The following is a 19,297-nucleotide window of genomic DNA, read 5'->3' as shown; positions in this document are numbered from 1 at the left end:
TGGAGGTGGAGACGCCTCTTCTAGTTTGTGTTCGCGGCGCTAGCTTGGACCCTAAGGACTGTTGGCCTTGGTCCCAACGTCGACGCAGCGATCTGCTGTTTACTTTCCGGCGGAACGACGGACGACGAACTAGCTACGGCCGATTTCTTTCCGGGCGATACGCTAGTGTAGAAATCGCAAGTAGATCGATTGCTCTGGCTGGCTAGACAACAATCACGTACGAAGTACTAGTTGCCGGGAACACAAACGAAACACACGCGGCGACTTGATGGCTACAGGGCCGTATCGGTCCTGCTGATTTTTATTACTTTGCGATCTGATAATTACAGGGGGAACCACGTACAAGTATATATAGTACTACCTATCTACCTATACACAGCCGACTCGGCCTGGGCTACGAGTCCGTGCCGGACTCAGGTGCCTAATCGTGATTATCTCTAATAAGGACAAAACATAACATGATGATTGAGCAGATCTTTCTTAGGCGGATCTCTGACTCTATTTTCAAATTCCTTTCATTTTTGCAACACTTGCACCTGCTATCTAGACAACGGAATCGCAACCGTCTTGGACACATGGTGGACGCGATGACTGCTGCCGTGCGCCTCTTGTGTCGCCGCAGATCAACTGAGCTCCCGGCTACTGGGTGGCCTTTTAGCCTCTTTCTTTTATGCTCTCTTTTGGGCGGAGTTGTGTCGTTGCTCCAGTAGACTATTTTACTTTCGGTGTGGCTCATGGACTTGTTGCATGAACGTGTTGGTTGCTTTATTTAGAAAGTGGAGCCAAAGCCTGTTTCGAGAGAAATATACGTTCATCAATTTTTGTGTAGCCATGCATGCTTTGAGTAAATATATAGTACAGCTAGTTGGGAAAGTTCATTGTCATCGAGTCATTTTCATGCATGTAGCTCTTCCGATAGTTATGTCCTCCAAACCAAGTGGAGCTTCTTACACCTGCAGACCCGAAGTGGTCTTTGTACCAAGCAAATAAGCTACTTTATTTTAACATTGTATATCGTAAATTTGTAATGTCATGAAATGGAATCAAAGCCAAATTGAAATATGAAGGTGATCATCCAAGCTTGGCACTGATATTAGCGACATATATGCTTCAATTTCTTTGGTGCTTCAGTTAGTTTCCTCTCATCACAGGGCAACCTGAAGCAGATGCAGCAGTAGGAGCAGAAGCAGGCGCGCTCAAGAAGCTCGCGAGGAAGTTGCCGCGCTCGTAGAAGTACTCTGCCTTCTCCACCTTCATCTCCTCATCGACCTATCATGACAGTCAAGTTCTTGTAATGAACAAAATTGATTGTGCAACTCGACAATTGCGAGAGTTGTATGCCAAATTAACTTACATGGAAAATGCAGACGCCAAACAACTCCACACGCTGGCCATGTGGAGGGTGCGCCTTGAAGGGCCCCTCCATGTACCCCCAGTGCCGGAACTTGAAGGCCACCCTGGGCGGGCCGTCGCAGTACACGTCGAGCACCTCGATGGCGAAGCCCCGGGGGAACGCCGTGAGGAACGTCTCCATGCCGGAGTCGAACGTCTCCGTGTCCGGGTCATAGATGCGGTGCTCCAGCGGCAGCTTGGTTGCCAGGAACGCGTTGTAGCCGCCGATGGCCGTCCACTCCTTTCGGGTCAGAGGCTTCATCCCTGATGAAAAGCGTTGGTGTCTTATTCTTATGTGGCAAGAATCGGTGGATAGAGTATCTGTAAACGTGCCGGTGTGAGGTCTCACCGTTGGTGCTGCTGGTGAATCCCTGGGAGTGCACGCTCTTCTGGTCCTCAGGCCGCAACTTGTGGAACATCTCCATCTCCCATGTCTTGAGCAACCGCTGCACCTTCTCTTCCACACTCCCCTCCGCCCATTCCTGGTGCGCGTGCATGCGGGGCGGCGTTAATCATGTACGTGAACAAATTATGTTTGAAAATAAGTACAATTTGTTCTCGTGGAAGAACATATGGTGGGTACCTTAGTCCTCTCTTCCTCGAAGAGCTTGTTCACGACGTCGAAGTTGGGAGGGACTCCATGCCTCCACACGGTGTTCTTCTCGCCCTCGCCGTCCATGAACGATCGGTACTTGTCGCCTCCTGTTTCAGCAGACGCCATAGCTGGCTAAATTACCTTCGTCTCAGTTCAAGGTACAACTTGGTACTAGGTTAGTAATATTCGGAAGCTGAGCTGAGAGTCAAGTACTTGGTACTTGCTCAGTAGACGCCATAGCTGGCTACATATAGGAAAAATCTGAGCGACGTGCCTCATCGCCAACGTCACTGCATTGGAAAAACATGACTAGTATATGCTATCCACCAACCCATATATGTCCGTGTCGCACCGAGCTGCGTTCACTCGTTCTCTTTACCCACCAACCTACGTGTAAGAAAACATGAAGCCACGTACATATACAGGTTTATCACGGCGGGTCAGGTGGTAGGTACACTTCTTTATTTTCCGAATGAGCGAGTCAAACACCGTCATTACAAGAAAAATCCAGAAGGAAATCGAAAATAAAACCCAATCTTCAGGAGATCCTCCGTCTTCTCCATCTCCCTCGCGTACTGATGCCGTACTGAAGTTGCCGTCCGGGTTCTGCACCCTCACCACTTCATCCCCTACATGTGGGAAAAATCAGTAGAGAAGAGCTGAATTATTGAGAACGTCACTGCAATTGAAAAAAAAATGTCTCGTATATGCTATGATGCTATCCACCAACCCACTCCCTTTCGCACTAAGCTGCGTTCCTCACATACCAATCACTACTATTTCTTCATGACTTCATATTCATGTGGTATCTTCGTAGGGGAATTGTGCTAACAAAAGACAATCTCGTACGACGCAACTGGTCGGGAAGTAAGAAGTATTGTTTTTGTAATCATGAGGAGACTATTAAACACCTCTTTTTTCACTGTAAGTTTGCGCGCTCTACGTGGTCAGCCATCCAAATAGCGTCAAATTTGTATCCGCCCACAAGTGTTGCCAATATTTATGGTCATTGGCTGGACGGTATTTCAAATAGGTATAAAACGCTAATAAGGGTGGGAGCGTATGCCTTACTATGGTCGCTTTGGCTATGTAGAAATGATGTTTTTTTAATGACAAAACTGTTTCTCCTTTGCAGCTTATTTTTCGTTGTATGCATTCACTTCATACGTGGTGTACGCTACAACGAGCAGCGTACCAATCGTTGTTCAAGGCGGTGCGTATGCTGTTGGAGCAGGTGGCTACGGAGGTTTTTTTACCCAACATGGATGACAACATAATCTCCGGCTCGGTCCACCATCTCTTTCGACATAGGCATAGTGTCAGTCTATGGACTCTACTGTTGCCGAATTGTCGGTCTTTTATCTTTTTGTTTATCAGACTACTGGTGTTTGGCTGTGTGCATCCTAATTATGTAGAGGCCGAGTGATACTCTTAATGCTTTGTATCACTTTGATGCTACATTTTGAGATAATAAAAGCACCCTTTATCAAAAAAAAAAGAAAAAAGGAACTTTGTTGGAAATATTTCAACAAGCAAGGGAATCTCTTGACAAGTTGGGGATAATGACTAGATCACAAACCTGGCTGCGGACACTTCCAGATGTGTCACTATTCCTTAACGATGGCTGCTAAATAGGAGAATGGTGACGACCAATTGGCCGTGGCCATCAAAATCATGCGGAGTTTCCTATGGAGAATGTCGACCATACCTTTGTCAGCAAATACGGTTACCATGCATCATTCAAAAAAGGTTGGCATCCATGACGACAAGTCTTTTCTGCGTAATGTTCCAATGAGACTGAATCTCTATGGCCGCGACATCTATATCATATGGAAGCACCTTCGTGGCCGTTCGCACATTGTTAATAATAGAATATTGCTCTCGTGGGGACATTTCTTTTTAACCGGTGATTCTTGCATCTTCCATGAAAAGCAAAAATAGCTTCAGTTGGAGCAAATTGAAATTTCCCAATGCGCTTTCACTATAAGGAGCGCATTATTAATTGAAGAGAAACATCCTTTGAATTTTGGCTTTTAATTAAGTTGTGTCTTCTTAACTCATTACTCGTTGTATATACTGCCTGATTTTTGCCGTCTGAACAAATATCTCCCTGTAAGGAGCAATAGAGAGATCCACTAATGGAATCTGGATTTTTTCCAAGTGTGCCAGGGGTTTGCCAGAGTGCATTTGTCCGTTAGTAGGCAAACACGCCCTTTGCCGAGTGTTTTTTTTTTTTTGCACTGGGCAAAGAACTCTTTGCTGATCGAGTGCTTTTTTCTTTGCACTCAGCAAACAACTCTCTTTGTTGAGTTCCTTTTTTTCCCATGGCAATAGCGAGATCATCTAATGGAATCTGGATTTTTTTCCCTAGTGCCAGGGGTTTGCTGAGTGCATTTGTCGGCTAGTAGGCAAACACGCCCTTTGCCGAGTGTTTTTTTTGCACTGGGCAAGAACTCTTTGCTGAGTGCTTTTTTCTTTTGCACTCAGCAAACAACTCTCTTTGTTGAGTTTCTTTTTTCCCATGGCATTTTTTTTCTTTTTCTTGTCTTTCCTCTTTGCCAAATGTCTTTTTATTGCACTTGGCAAACACTTCCTTTTTCTGTTTTCTTATTATTTATCTTGTTCCTTTTCTTTTGTACAGTATTTCTTTTTTTTTTCCTTTTATGCTCTGTTATTTTCTACATTATTTACTCATTTATATTAGTATTTTTACCCCCCCCCCCCTGTCTATTTCTTTGTAGAAATTACTTTCTATGCATTAGACATTTAGTGAATATAAATAAATTGGAGTACAAGAGCTTGGAAAAACTGGGTTGAAAAATCAAACATGTGTTCTTGAGTCTATGTTAACACATTATACAACAACAATAAAATTGAACATGAGGGTGCCAAGACTTGACCCCGAACAATGAGTTAATTGGTTTTTTAACTCCAAAAAATGTAAACAAAGTCCGAAAAACAAGAAATAATATACCTTAGGGCATCACCAACCATGACCCCCAAATTTCCTCCCGCATCCGTCCGTTGTCAGGGGAGGACCAGTCTGTCGACACGGATGCGAGAGGCAGCCATCCAACACTGCCCACATACATTTTAACTATTATCAGAACAGTCAAACGAAATTCATGCAAACACGTCTGGATTTTCATACAAACCGGATGCAAACACGGCGGATTTCATATGAACACTAGTAAACAATGGCGGAGCTTAGTGGAGAGCAACCTGGGACATTGCCCCCCAGCCCATGAGAAAACTAGCATATATCCCCTAGTATTCAGCCCATATGCCCAGTTAAAATCAGCCTAAAGTCATGTTTCTTGCCCCTCCAGCCCATTTGCCCCTCCACAAAATCAGCCCAAGCTCCGCTACTGCTAGTAAACATGGCCATGCGTTGCAACGGGAAAAAGTGCTCGTACCCCAAAAATACATAAAGCAGAAATGAAGCATATGGTTAGTTTTAAAGATCAACCTTGCTCTAGACACAAAATTTTGTCCCAGTCCACATCGCCCGCACCGCCGAGTAATTTTCGACAACCGACGACGAACAACGACGAAGCGAAGCACTGAATTCCCGATTGACTGAAGCAACTGTTATAGTTAAATTGATTCAAAGAACCAAATATACGTTAGAGGAGGGATACAAATCACATAGTAGTATTCAGATTAGGAGCTATTTGATATAGAGTTAAGAAACTTCTAAATTGGTACCTTGAATAACATGATTTGGATAATTGATTGATTTATTCTATGGCCCCAAAATACAAATCGGATCTGAGTTCCCTTTGCGTCTTCTTTCTTTTGCATAATTTTTCAAGTTCCAATTTGGCGAGCTTGATCTAGTTTGCAGGCTTCTAGATCATGGTCGGTCATGTTTTCTTTACGAAATGGTCGATCATGCTTTGGAAATTGTCATTTTGTTAGCATCTAGAAAGAGGCACTTTGGTTCAGGCCAGAAAGAGGTCTACATTATTGATTGAAGGGCTACATTATTGACTGAAGGTGCAAGCGGATCATTATTTTTTATTCTTGGATTGGGTAAATTCTAACAACTTTGAGGACACTTCCAATGATGGGCAAATAATTGGGAGAAATAATATAGGTAGAGAAATATATTGTATAGACCAAGAACGGATGACAATGAAGGCGCACGCAGTCCCACTTGTGCACTGTCCCCTTGCGGGCATTGAAGCTTGTGAAAAGCCTTATCTTTTTGGGTGGCTCATTGAAATAAAGCTTTGCCTTCTCTTGTGGTCGGAACAAGAAAAACTCCAGCCTCACGACATCACCTTCTCTAGCATCAATATTCCATGGTTTATGATCGAAAAGAAATTGTCAAACCTAAGCTAGTTATATTTTACTTATGGCCAGTTAATTCCAAAAGGAATGCCAACACCCAGGGCAGCCCCGTCGTTCCAAATCAGCGGCATGCTTGTCCTAAGAATGAAGCAATGAAAGCTTAAGTAAACCGTGAAGCGATAGAAAAGTAAGCTACCTAGCTAACTGCCATGTTTCAAGCTTAACTAAAGCTAGCTAGTGATAGCATTAATCTTGACGCGTGCGCTCGTGGTTTGACTCGCGGAGCTGGACGTTCGTGGCTGGATGGTTCGTGCGAAGACTCGGCCAGGTCGTTCGTGCCGTGCCGCCGTAAGCGGAGCAGCTGGGTCAGCCAAGCCGTTGGGCGTGCATGTAGTGCGGACGTGCGTGGGCGTGCATGTAGTGCATGTAGTTAGTGGTTAGCTAATGCGTGTGGGCATGGCCGGTGTGGCGCATGAGCTGTGTATGTGCGCGTCTACTACTTAAGGTGCTGGCAGGTGGTAGAGCCAAAGGAGCCAGAGAGAGATGTAGCCTCTCAGAGTGCATGTGTGCTCGCCGTGGGGTGGTGTGTGTGGCAGAGTTCGAGCTCGCTGGAAATACAATGGGCTGTTCGTGCGGCCGGAGACGTTTGTGTGCTGAAAAAAAAGGGCGTTTGAGCGCCGGGGCGTTGGTTGCCAGGAAAAAAAAGCTTCGTCTACCTCCGGTCCGGCGTGAGAGAGAGCTAGTCTAGGGCGGCAACAACAGCTAGCACGCATAGTGCATATTAAGACAGACCCAAGAGCATGCACGTGAGAAGGCAGACCTAGAAAGAAGCGTAGAAGGGGCAAGCATGATCGATCACTGCCATGACCCGTGGCCGGTGCTTGTCCGGCGAGGCGAGGCCGATGAGGGAGACATTACCGGCAGACGGAAGCATCAGAGGATGTGGCAGTTGACAAAGGAGTCGGCTCACGGGCTAGACGATTAATCACAGGCAGCGCACGGCGACTCGGCTTAGGTCGGTGAATCACGGGTGGCGCCGTCGATGTCGGCTTGAGGGCTGCATCCTTGATGGGTGTGCAAGCCAGTCGTGCGAATGAACCTCTGCTCTGCCTGTCCTTCATGGCACCCTTCAAGCTAACGTAGTGTCGTCGGAACTCGTAGATCGTTGAAGTGATCAAGCTCGTAGTAGTAGCCATTCATGGCACGCTTCAAGCTAACGTAGTGTCGTCAGAACTCGTAGATCGTTGAAGTGATCAAGCTCGTAGTAGTAGCCATGTCCGCCATTGCTATGGACGTAAGAAAAACCCAAAGAAATCTCGCAAAAAATTTACCAAAAGAAGACAATGCTAATAAGGATTTGAGAACACGACGGATCTAAGGAGAAGCCGTGTGTGTTCCCTCCTACCATCTGTCACAAAGAACTAAATCTTTACACATGTGCCCCTGCGTTGCGAGGAAAGTGAAAGTCAGTGTGTTCATTAATTAAAACATCCATCGAAATCATCACTATAGCTTCTGAAAGGTACCACCCGACTATGGCAGGGAGGCATAAGCCGAGGTCTAGAATAAATGCATACCAACCCCACATTAAACACGAAACGATTATCCTTGCAGCGTTTGTGTAGTCGGTTTCGCAGTACGTCAATCTGAGTTCGGCGCTGCTATACAGACGATGTATTTGTGGCCGACTCTTGCACGATCTTACTTGGCAGCTGCCTGTGAACGCAGGAAGCAATTGTTTTTTCCTTAGCTGATGCTACCGCTGTTGGGGAGCAAGTGTCGTTTGCTGATCGTGCATCAAGTGTCGTGTGTGAAGCAATTTCGATCTGAGTTTCGCGTACAGCTTGCAAAAAACATTGGCCAGACTTATAGTGTCGTGTGTGCCGCTGGCAGCAGCGATTCAGGATCTAAGCTGCATGTAGATCAACCCGGTATTTTTTCAAACTAAAATAAAATTTGATAGCAGCAACACACCAAGAAATAAAAACAATAACATGCACAACTCTGAACGCACACACAGAAAGGTTTGTTTTCTTAGTGCACGGCTGCTCTATTCTCCTCATTCACGTGGCTTACGATCCAACATGGCCTCGCTGAGCCCAGCTAGCGGCCCAGGCCGGCCCAACCCTTGTAGCCCACGAGGCCCAGCCGCCACAGCAGTCAACCCTAACGATCTTTGAGCCCCTCCCGATCGAGCAGCCTCTCCCCTCGTTCCCCACAGCTCCCTCTTTGAATATGATCATTGGAAATCTCGGGGCATACTACAACTTATAGTATTCTGTTAGTCAAATCTATGGTACAAAATTTGGCGTACAATACGAAGGGGACCAATAAGCCCGGACACAGTTAGTACATATATTTAGTTTTCTCCACTTTTTTGAGCATCGAATTGCGTGCTCATTATTCTGCAAGATGAAGCGTGCATTCACACTGCACCTCAGGCAACTACATGCATTCCTCGTGCTGTTGGAGGGTGTTTGGGTCAATGCAGTGTAAGCACAGGTTCGAAGCATCATCATGTCCTTGTCTGAGACGTGAAGAAATAATGCAGAGTTATTTTTTGTGAACATTTCAATGTCATAATTTTCTAGCATCCTTTACTACCTCCATTCTAATTTATTAGTCCTTTAGTATTTTGGGTTAACCTTTGACTTTTAATTTAACTATAAAAATAATTGATACTATTCTGGAAACCACTTCGAATATGAATCCAAAATATATGTTTCATGACATACTACAACTTATACTATTCTGTTAGTCAAATCTACTACCTCCGTCCTGGTTTATTGGCCCCCTTCGTATTTTGTGTCCAATTTTGACCATATATTTAACTATTAAAATGTTAATGCATGTCATAAAAAATTATATCATTAGATTCGTATTTGCACATAGTTTCTCATGGTATAATTTTCTATTACATGCATTGACATTTTGTTGGTTAATTTTACGGTCAAAATTTGGCACTAACTACGAAGGGGACCAATAAACCAGGGCGGAGGTAGTACGGTACAAAAATAAAATACGAAGCGGACCGATAAACCCGGACAGAGGTAGTACATATATTTAGTTTTCTCCACTTTTTTCAACATCGAATAGCATGCTCATTATTCTTCAAGATGAAGCGTGCATTCACACTGCACCTCAGGCAACTAAATGTACTAGATAACACCCCATGCGTTGCTGCGGAAATGTGGAGGTACATATCTATAGAATTGCAGATAAAAAAATTATAAAATTTTGAAACATACAATAGCACAGAAAAACCATTTGCTAGGTTCCTTGTGGATTGCCGCTGGTGCATAATGAATCACATGCATAAGAAGTCTCAAATACAAAGAAATGAACCAAGTATTTAGATAAAAAAATTGATTCAAATACTTGTAAAATGTGGCTCAAAGTTACTATTTGTCATGATCCTTCAAACCTTGTATGAAGAACCAACCTACCAATGTAAAAGTTTCCTGTTATCTAAAATAGAACGAAAAGTTTAGTTAGGAACTTGGGATCGATACCACTAACACCACAACAAACTTGAAACTGCTTTAACAAAAAAATTAAGTTTGCAACTATGTTTTACAAAAAAAGTGGAATCTACTTTATAAGAACAATCATATAATAATATATGGAAGTATTATAATAACAAAACTAAGTCATACAATAATTTCACAATAAAACTTATTCAAGCATGTTTCAACTATGAAGTAGATTCTAAAGCATCGTGTAGCCGCACAATTGCAGTATATAATCAAAAAAGAGCATGATCATTTTATACATATTACCCATGTAGTTAAAATGACAATAACATGAAGAAACTAACCAATAATCATACAAGGTATTCGTCTGAGAATCTCTTAAATTAAGCGGTGGCTTTTTCAACCAAGGGCGAAGTTGTGAACTTCAGAATGGAGCTCCTTGCAGAATATTCATCAAAAGAGCACACTAATATATGCGAACAGATAAAAGTATGATATGACATTGTGCATTTCATTTGTTACTTACCATAAATTTTGTAAGTGGTCACAAATAAGCTGACCGCATCACATATTTTGAACTCTCTATGGACTGCATTGATAACCATCCAGAAGAAAAGAACTCAATCACTATCATGCAAGTGATATGCTACTAATCTTTCTCTTACCAGAAAGTGTCCAGCCTAGAATGCATGACCCATCACCATGGATGCAGCAAGGAATGTTACTTTGAAGAGAGTAATCTTGGATGCCTTTGCTGAACTTAATTAATCTTCTACTTAATCCATTCTTCCCACCTTAATTAACACGGTATTGGTTGATTCAATAGACAACAGACAGGAAGAGATCAACCAGTTGACTGTTGCTGACAGTATAGGTCAGAACTTATTTGAACAAAGCCCAATGCACAAATCTGAATTAAATGCACCAGGACAGATCATTCAAGAGTATTTTGTGATGGTTAATTGCTTACCGAAGGCTGAGTGGAGTCTACGCAGGACAAAGAGAGGAGGGTCTGAGGGGCTGCACGACAGCCGGTGGCAAGATTCACCTCCAGGCTGCTGCCGAGTGAAGCCCTTGCGATACGAGCGGCCGAGAGAAGCCAATGCAGGGCTTCCGGCGATTCCATGCAGGCACGACGTGGAGGCACACCATGGGACCCCATATTGCCGTGATGACAGGTCGCGTGCGCCGGAGCTCAATCCCGGTTCAAAATATGAGATGTGAGGCGACGACTGCTCATTTTAATCTAGCACTTTCCTCCGCATTTGCAGGGTAATGAAGGGTGAGGTAATGAGAGGCTCTAAAGAGTGAAAGATGCCGGTTCATGTGCATTTGCAGGTGTCGTTTCATTGCGCGGTGGTCGTGGCGGCGCCTGGTGGAAGAGAGAGCGGCAGGGAAGACGAACCCTCAGCATTTGTATGTACCACACTATTGGCCTTTGTATGGGCCCAGGTTATCGATTAAACTGTGCTTGCAGCAGTCGGATGATTAGCGATCAATAAATTGTTCCTAAAAAGCGATCAATTAATCGTGTGTGAAGAGAATTAGTGATGACGTGGCTGCAGGAGGAGTCATGGATTTGCAAATTAATGATGACATGGCATGATGATGACGCATGTTGAGAGAATTGATAGTAGTGGGGATCAACTTCTTAAGAATGTAAGATTCCTCGTGCTGTTGGAGGGTGCTTCGGTCAATGCAGTGTAAGCAGAGGTTCGAAGTATCATCATGTCCCTGTTTGAGACGTGATGAAATAATGCAGAGTTACTTTTTGTGAATTTTTCAATGTCATAATTTTCTAGCATCCTTTACTACCTCCGTTCTAATTTATTAGTCTATTTAGTATTTTGGGTTAACCTTTGGCTTTTAGTTTAACTATATAAATAAGTTATATACCATAAAAAATGTATCATTGGAAACCTCTTCGAATATGAATCCAAAATATATGTTCCGTGACATACTAGAACTTATAGTATTCTGTTAGTCAAATTTACGGTACAAAATTTGGCATAAAATACAAAGTGGACCGATAAACCCAGACAGTGGTAGTACATATATTTACTTTCCTCCACTTTTTTTAACATTGAATTGTGTGCTCATTATTCTTCAAGATGAAGCGTGCATTCACACTGCACCTCAGGCAACTACATGTATTCCTCATGCTGTTGGAGGGTGTTTGGGTCAATGCAGTGTAAGCAGAGGTTCGAAGCATCATCATGTCCCTGTCTGAGACGTGAAGCAATAATGCTAGATCGACGTGCAGGGGTCAAATCTCTTAGCGTCCAAATGCATGCTCACAACACCAACTACTCCTTCTGTTCTCTTTTATAAGACGTTTAGACAATTTAGACAGAGCACAAGACAGTTCAATGTCAGCTGTCCAAAACGTCTTATAAAAAAGAATGAAGGGAGTAGTTGGCGTTGGAGTATTTCATTTCGCAAGTTTGGGCTTTGAACAACCACCTCCAAGTCAAAACTAATTCAGTCGGCAAGCACTAGTCTCGATGGACGCCAAATCCGATCCAAAAGCAAGCCGTGTTGCTTGCATCATCCTCGTTCACACCACACCATATTGATGGCTGAGCCGTGAATATATATTCATGCTGTCGCACTCCACAGCCGAGTACTTAGACAACCTCCTGCACATGAGAACTTTGATTTCTACACGCCATAGCTGTAACCTACAACAGCCATGCCAGCTTTGTTTGGTTTCTATACCTCTTTTGCTTCCTTTGCAGCCTGCCACTAGCCATCTGCAAGGAAACTGAAAGTGATAGACAGGCCCTCCTTTGCTTCAAGTCCAGACTCTCAGGCCCAGCAGGAGTTTTAGCTTCATGGAGCAACAAGTCCTTTGATGTTTGCGAGTGGCATGGGATCACCTGCAGCAAACCGTATCCTTGCCGTGTGATTGCGCTGGACCTCGAGTCGGAAGGCATATCAGGCTCCATATCACCTTGCGTTGCTAACCTGACTTCTATTACAAGGCTGCAGCTGTCAAACAACAACTTAAGTGGTGGCATACCATCGGAGATTGGCCTCCTGCGCCGTCTCCGTGATCTCAACCTCAGCAGGAACAATTTGGAAGGTAACATACCGCCATCTTTGGGCAGCAGCCCTTCTCTCACATATGTCAATCTTGGGGTGAACGCTCTAACAGGGGGTCATCCCAGAGTCCCTGGCATATAGTTCATCCCTCCGAATACTTTGGCTCAATAGCAATAGTCTTGGTGGAGAACTGCCAAAGGCTCTCTTCAACACATCATCTCTTGTTGACATTTCCCTCCAACAGAACAACCTTGTTGGTTCCATACCTGTTGTTACTGCCACCTCTCCCCCTATTGAATACCTCGATTTAAGTGATAATCATATTTCAGGAAAAATACCTTCCTCACTAAGGAACCTTTCCTCCCTTGTGGATCTTCGTCTTACGGGGAACAATTTAGTCGGGAGCATGCCAGAGAGCTTAGGTTATATCTCACCTCTGCAGATACTGGCATTGACTGCCAACAACTTGTCTGGGACAGTTCCACCATCTCTCTTCAATATGTCATCTCTGACATTTCTTAGCCTAGGAAACAACTCGCTTATTGGAAGGTTACCCCCCAATATTAGCTACACACTCCCGAATATTCAGACATTAGTGCTCTCAACAAACAAGTTTGATGGCCCAATCGCAGCTTCTCTTCCAAAAGCTTATAACCTTCGTCAGCTTTACTTGTATAACAACACACTAACTGGGTTCATACCTTTCTTTGGGTCATTGCCAAATTTGGAGGAACTTGATTTGTCATACAACATGCTAGAAACAGGAAACTGGGGATTTATGTCTTCACTCGCAAATTGTACCAGGTTGGCTAAGCTGCTGTTGGTTGGGAACAATCTTCAAGGCAAAATGCCAAGTTCGATAGGCAATCTTTCTGATAGTCTTGAGTGGCTTTGGCTAAGGGAAAACCAAATTTCTGGGTCTATACCACCGGAGATTGGCAATCTTAAGAGCCTCACTAGGGTTTACATGGATTACAATCATATCACTGGAAATATACCACCTACTACTGGTAATTTGCACCGCTTGGTCGATCTATCCTTTGCGCACAACAAACTGTCGGGGCAAATCCCAGATGCTATTGGTAATCTGGTTAAGCTAGTGTCTTTGAAACTGGATGAGAACAACATTAGTGGAAGGATACCTGCAAGTATAGGAAGTTGTACTCAACTCGAGGAACTCAACCTTCGTCAGAACTCGCTAGATGGGAGTATACTGTAAGTAAAACTGTAATGCGGAAACTTTAATGTAATATTGTTTTGCACAAAGTTGATCCAACCCTTTTGATCTCTCCTACTTACATACTTTGATGAGCCCATAATTTATGCGGAATACCCAGAAATCCATGTGAAATCATCGGCACAGTAGTTGTGTAGCCGACTACGATTAGCAGAGTGTTTTGTCTTCTCTCTACGTCTTCACTTCAGTGTTCTTCTGATGGATGAAGAGCCAATACTTTCAATTTCAATGTGCGCACCTTTCCATTACGTCATGCGCTCCTTACTCTCTGACGAGTGTTCTCGTGTTCTTAATTAATTGACACTAGATTGTTGGAACTCTCCCAAACGGTCGACCACCTCTAAGAGCATCTCCAACAGGCGCCGAACGCGCCGCGCGCCCATCGTCTGGTTTGTTGCGGCGCGCAGCGCTGGCTCCAGCAGCCGCGTTAAAATGCAGCATGCGCGCCGCTCCAGTAGTGCGCAAAAAATGCAGTGCACGCGCTCATTCTACAACATTTTTTACATAGATTGATAGCCGCACTAAACGATAGATTGCATAGATAAAAATGATACAAAGGTATTTTACATCGGTGCAACTAGATAGATAGTTCGAAAGCATAGATAGATAAAACTATGGTGCAACTAGATAGAAACTACTATGGCATACATAGATAGAAACTACTCCAAGTCGCTACCATCATCATCATCATCATCCTCGTCGGTGTCGTCCGAGGTATCGAGCCATATGTCCAACCAACGTTCATCGTCTGACGTGAAGATCGACCTCCCACCTGCTGCAACGATATCGGACTGCGCATTCGCCAATGCCTTCCGCCGACGCCGGTCCGCCTGCTTCGCGCGGCGCCTTGCCGTCATCTCCGCCCAGTAGGCACGCTCGTCGGGGACGTCCTCCGGGTGGCGACGGCGCCACTCCGCCATGGCTCGCTCGTCCTCCTAGGCAATGAGGAGGCGGCGCTGCCGCCGAGCGTGGTCGGCACGGTCCATGTCGGTGATGAGACGCGGCGGAGGGGCGACGCGCTGCGCCTGCTCGCGCATGAAGACGTCCCGGAAGTTTATCTGCGACCGGGGCCTGTCCAAGCGCCATGCCGCCGCGTTGTACGCGCCGGCCGCCTCGTGCGCGCTCCGGAACGACCCAAGGCCGAGCCGGACGTCGCCGGACCGGTTCTCGGCGGAGTACCAGTCGTTGGGGCGCTCGCGGACGCCGCGGTAGCCCGACCCCGGCGGCGCAGCAGCATGGTGGCGCGGAAAGCGGTGAAGCGGCGACGTGGCGAAGCGCCGAGGTTGCGAAGCGGCGAGGTTGCGAGAGGAGGGCGCGTGGCTGTGTTCTGTGCGCGTGGCGAGCGCGGGATTTTGTAAGCGCGCGTGAAGCGGCGCGTCAAATCTACCGCGCCGCGTGCCGCTTTCTCCTGCGCGCACAAACGCTTCCCGCGCGCGGTAAGTTTCCGCCACCGCTAGAGCGTGCGAAACCAGCCGGGGTGCGCTAAAACCAAAATTTACCATGGGGACACGCCTTTTACCACACCTGTTGAAGATGCTCTAAACACACAAACGCACGCGCACAGAAACTCTAGCCAAGGGTACGTCTCGCATACCCTCTAATATACGCAAAACCAACCGACCCAAGTAGACCCAAGTATCCTGCACGTACACGGACTAGGACTCAACAGCTAACACGTACTAGTACTTTTCCAATACAAAAGTAGCTTTCCTAACACCGCACGACTAGCACTTCTATTTTGACTCACACGCGGCTTTACAAAGCCAGGACACTTCCCTGAGTAAATAGTATAACATTACTACTTTATAAGTTAGGGTTTCAGAAAACTATCAAATTTATATTTTTCTGATAACTATCAAATTAGGGGTCGGCTGTTTCAAAAAACACAAAACGCTCGTTGTTATCGATTTAAGCCATTTTCTGACAGGTCGGATCCACTCCTAAACATTTTGTTTGTTTAACCGTTAACTTACATGTGAGACCCACATATAAATTCTCTCTTCTTTCTCTTATTTTTTCTTCTCTCCCTTCTCCACCACCTCCACCACCGCACCTCCACCACCTGCCGCATGGCAAGCCAGGTCCGACTGCGGGACCGGCCGCCGCACGAACTGCCCCGCCGCCACTGGAACTCACGTCTCCTCCGCGCCGTCGCACATCGCCGGCAACCGCTTCGCATCGCCGCATTGACCCCTGCCCCGCATCGACATCGAGCCGCCTGCTACCGGCGCCCTCGTCCACGCACCCGAGAGAGCACGCCGGAGCTTGGGGCACCAGGAGGTGGAGGCTGAGCTCCCTCGCCAGCCCCTCCTGCGGCTCACAAGGAGGGCTCCGCCCGACGCAGGAGCGCCTCCACCCTCCACCTAGCCGGCTCCTCCCGTTCTAGAACGAGGGAGGATGGAGGGGAGAGGCCGGTGGTCAGCGACCTGTTTCTGGCAAGCTTCGATGCAGCGGCGCAACAATTGATGCTGCTTGATTCCGTCGGGTCGAGGCAGGCGGCCAGCGGCGCTGGTATCCCGGCGAGGGGAGGAACGGCGGGGAGGCGCAGGGCGAAGGGCCAGAGCAGATCCGTCGACTCCCAGGCGCGGCGGCGCGCCGCAGGCTGGCGATGGGCGATCGCATCAGGAGGGTAGGATCCTCTCTGCCCCCCAATCTGATCGAAGGAAGAAGACAGATCGAAGGAAGAAGACAAATCGAAGGAAGAAGACAGGAACGAGTCCAGACATTAGGGATTTTGTTTTTTTGTATTGGGGATTTCTGTGAGGCTGACACATGGGTCCCATTTGTCATAACGTGCAACTTAACGGTCCACTCTATCAGTTTTCTTACATGCGGGCCCTAACTATCATAATCATGATCAGTTGTAAAGCACCGAGCATTTTGTGTTTTTTGAAACAGCCGACCCCTGACTTGTTATCAGCGAAAAAAAAATTGATAATTTTTTAAAACCCTAACCTATAAAATAGTAGCTTTATGCTATCTACTCCACTTCCCTAAACTAATCACCGGCAAGCCTGGTCACTCCCTAATCGGACAGAACTAGCCTACACAGTAACACCTTTTTGAGTTGCCATGCATGCAACGTACATCCAATACTCACCTATGTTTGGATTATTCTAACACTCACCTCATAATCAAAATATCTGACTTTTTACTCGATGAGACATGTAGATGATCACCTCTTCATCTTGTCACGCCGGTTGCTTCTAGTGACGCGACTTACCAAACCGCAACTCTCTTCTTGCAACAACGTCTTCACCAACTTTTCTTTTGCATGCTGACTCGTAGACTAAAACCAACGATTACTCAGACTATCAGCCATGATGCCACATCTTAGCGTGCTACTTGCAGACCAAACGCATAACCTCGTGCAGGATCTCAACTTAGCCAGTGCACGTCCTCTTCAAGCTAGTCCTTGTCTTCTTGCCGACTCACATGGGGAGACACATCTCTTCACCCATCACATCTTAACAAGTACTCATTGTTGTCGATGCCACATCTTACCGACCGACATCTCCTGTCCAGCGGCAATACAACTCGCCATATACGTGTAAATCAACTTCACCATACATGAACTCGTCAGAACTCCTTGATCACGAACGGAAACGCAAGGCACAATTTCCTTTTTTCATCCGCTCTCGTCCTCAATTCTCGTCCGCCAGTGACACATCTCAACTACAGCAGAAGACTCACATCCCCGAGCTGTTGGACACATCATTCAAGAACCCACTTGCACACCTTGACGATGGCGCGCAATTTTACGATCTCCTCCTTGCACTCCCTGACTACCCTTTACAAGTCTCCGGCACTGCACCTCGGCACCATTGCTCCCATCAACAATAGATTTCCACCACCTTGCCGACAACAGCCTGTCGTCTCCCTCCCGGTCGTTCCGCCGAACGACAATCACCCGTCGACATCTTGCCTGCATGGCAATAGCCCACATGTTAGTGCCTCCATAGCAATGGGCCACATGTTAGTGGCTAGGAGTACAATTTTTTTGTAACTCCCTACATTTTTTAAATACGCAGAAAAGCCCAGGTGGGACCCACATGTCAGTGGACTATGTAAGACGAAAAATGTCGAGAAAGATATCTGTTGATGGGACAGGGGAGGTTTCGAACTCGCGGTTGGCTGAAGGTGCGCTCACCTGGTGAACCACCTGGCACGGTGACATGTGGGCTTATCACACGGATAATTACATTCTAAATCACTTAACAGTAAACACGTGGGCTTGTTAGCTGAGATGAGTTATGGTCAGTACAACCAATTTGGCACCATTTCTTTTCGAAATTTGTAGATAGTATTGTTTGCTGCCCCTTAAAAAAAAGATAGTATTGTTTGCTTCAAATTATGGTCTCGGTAATAAAAATAACATTTAAATTTTCATGTCTCATAAATATTGTAACTATAAACGAAATATTTTTAAATTGTTCATGTATTATTCAAAGAATATTTTGAATTAAAAATAATAATTATGAATTAATATAATGTTTAAGATAATACAAATATTTGTGAAATTAAAATAAAAAATTATTTTAATTAAACGAACATTTCAATATTTATATGCACATTTTTATACTTTAACGTTCATATAATTTATAAAAAGGTCATAATTTAAAATTTAAACTGTTGATATGAATATTCAATCATGCCTATTTTTTAATGCAAGTCATAAGTAAAGTAATGATATGTTTGTATTAACTAAAGATTTCAAATAAATGATTAATTGACCATATTTATTTAGTAAAGTTTTAGACATCTGTATTGACTAAACATTTTTTAATAATATACAAGGGTTTATACTTAAATGTTTGACTTACTAATCAATAAACCTTGTTATCTTTGCTATAAAAACCTTGTTACCTGTTTTAGTTGCTAGATCATGAATGTTGTAGTGGCTTGAGTGTCTCAGGTTTTATTTGTGGGTCGCGGGTTTGGGACATGTAGACCCCCCCCCCCCCCCCCCCCAAAAAAAACACAGCAGTACAACGATTGTTTTTTCGGTAAATAAAAAAAATCCGAAGAAATATAAGGTTGCTTTGTGCAAACATGTATTGCACGCGATCACTCTGACAGGTTGGGCGTAAACACGGATACCTCTGCATACACATGTTGTGACCGTATCTTCACCGGTCAAGTTAGATGGCCACAAAACTGTATTTTTAAAGTGCTACCACCAAACTGAACATTTAGCCCAACTTGTAAGACTCCCTGTAATATACTCTTATTTAAGCAAGTCACGACAATTATCACGTC

At 45.0% G+C, this 19,297-nt stretch overlaps 1 protein-coding gene and 1 pseudogene across 2 annotated transcripts; one reads left to right on the top strand and one right to left on the bottom strand.

Moving 5' to 3' along the window:
* Window positions 1-336: 336 nt before the first annotated feature.
* LOC125515140 (pathogen-related protein) lies at window positions 337-2,191 on the bottom strand. Of its 2 annotated transcripts, XM_087527255.1 has the most exons (5): window positions 1,976-2,191; window positions 1,742-1,874; window positions 1,355-1,656; window positions 1,158-1,269; window positions 337-789 (listed from the first exon to the last, which is right to left on the bottom strand). In XM_087527255.1, exons 1-5 carry the CDS (start codon window positions 2,111-2,113, stop codon window positions 770-772), a joined length of 705 nt encoding a protein of 234 aa, XP_087383381.1. In that variant the 5' UTR covers window positions 2,114-2,191; the 3' UTR covers window positions 337-769. The 2 variants fall into 2 exon arrangements, with proteins under 2 accessions (XP_087383381.1, XP_048536538.1); XM_048680581.2 differs by lacking the exon at window positions 337-789 and having other exon boundaries at window positions 879-1,269.
* A 10,226-nt stretch (window positions 2,192-12,417) lies between these two features.
* LOC147963049 (uncharacterized) lies at window positions 12,418-14,067 on the top strand (annotated as a pseudogene).
* Window positions 14,068-19,297: the final 5,230 nt, after the last annotated feature.

Source organism: Triticum urartu, chromosome 6A, assembly GCF_056163025.1.
Source record: "Triticum urartu cultivar PI428250 chromosome 6A, HENAU_Tu73, whole genome shotgun sequence".
NCBI classification, from domain to species: Eukaryota; Viridiplantae; Streptophyta; class Magnoliopsida; order Poales; family Poaceae; genus Triticum; species Triticum urartu.
The sequence above is the reverse complement of the archived record's forward strand: the minus strand, read 5'-3'. Positions and strand labels throughout refer to the sequence as shown.

Coding starts and splice junctions, on each gene's coding strand:
- LOC125515140 (XM_048680581.2), bottom strand. CDS start 2,113: ATGGCGTCTGCTGAAACAGGAGGCGACAAGTACCGATCGTTCATGGAC. Junction 1,657..1,741: donor ATTCACCAGCAGCACCAACG/GTGAGACCTCAC, acceptor GCTTTTCATCAG/GGATGAAGCCTCTGACCCGA. Junction 1,270..1,354: donor TTGGCGTCTGCATTTTCCAT/GTAAGTTAATTT, acceptor CTGTCATGATAG/GTCGATGAGGAGATGAAGGT.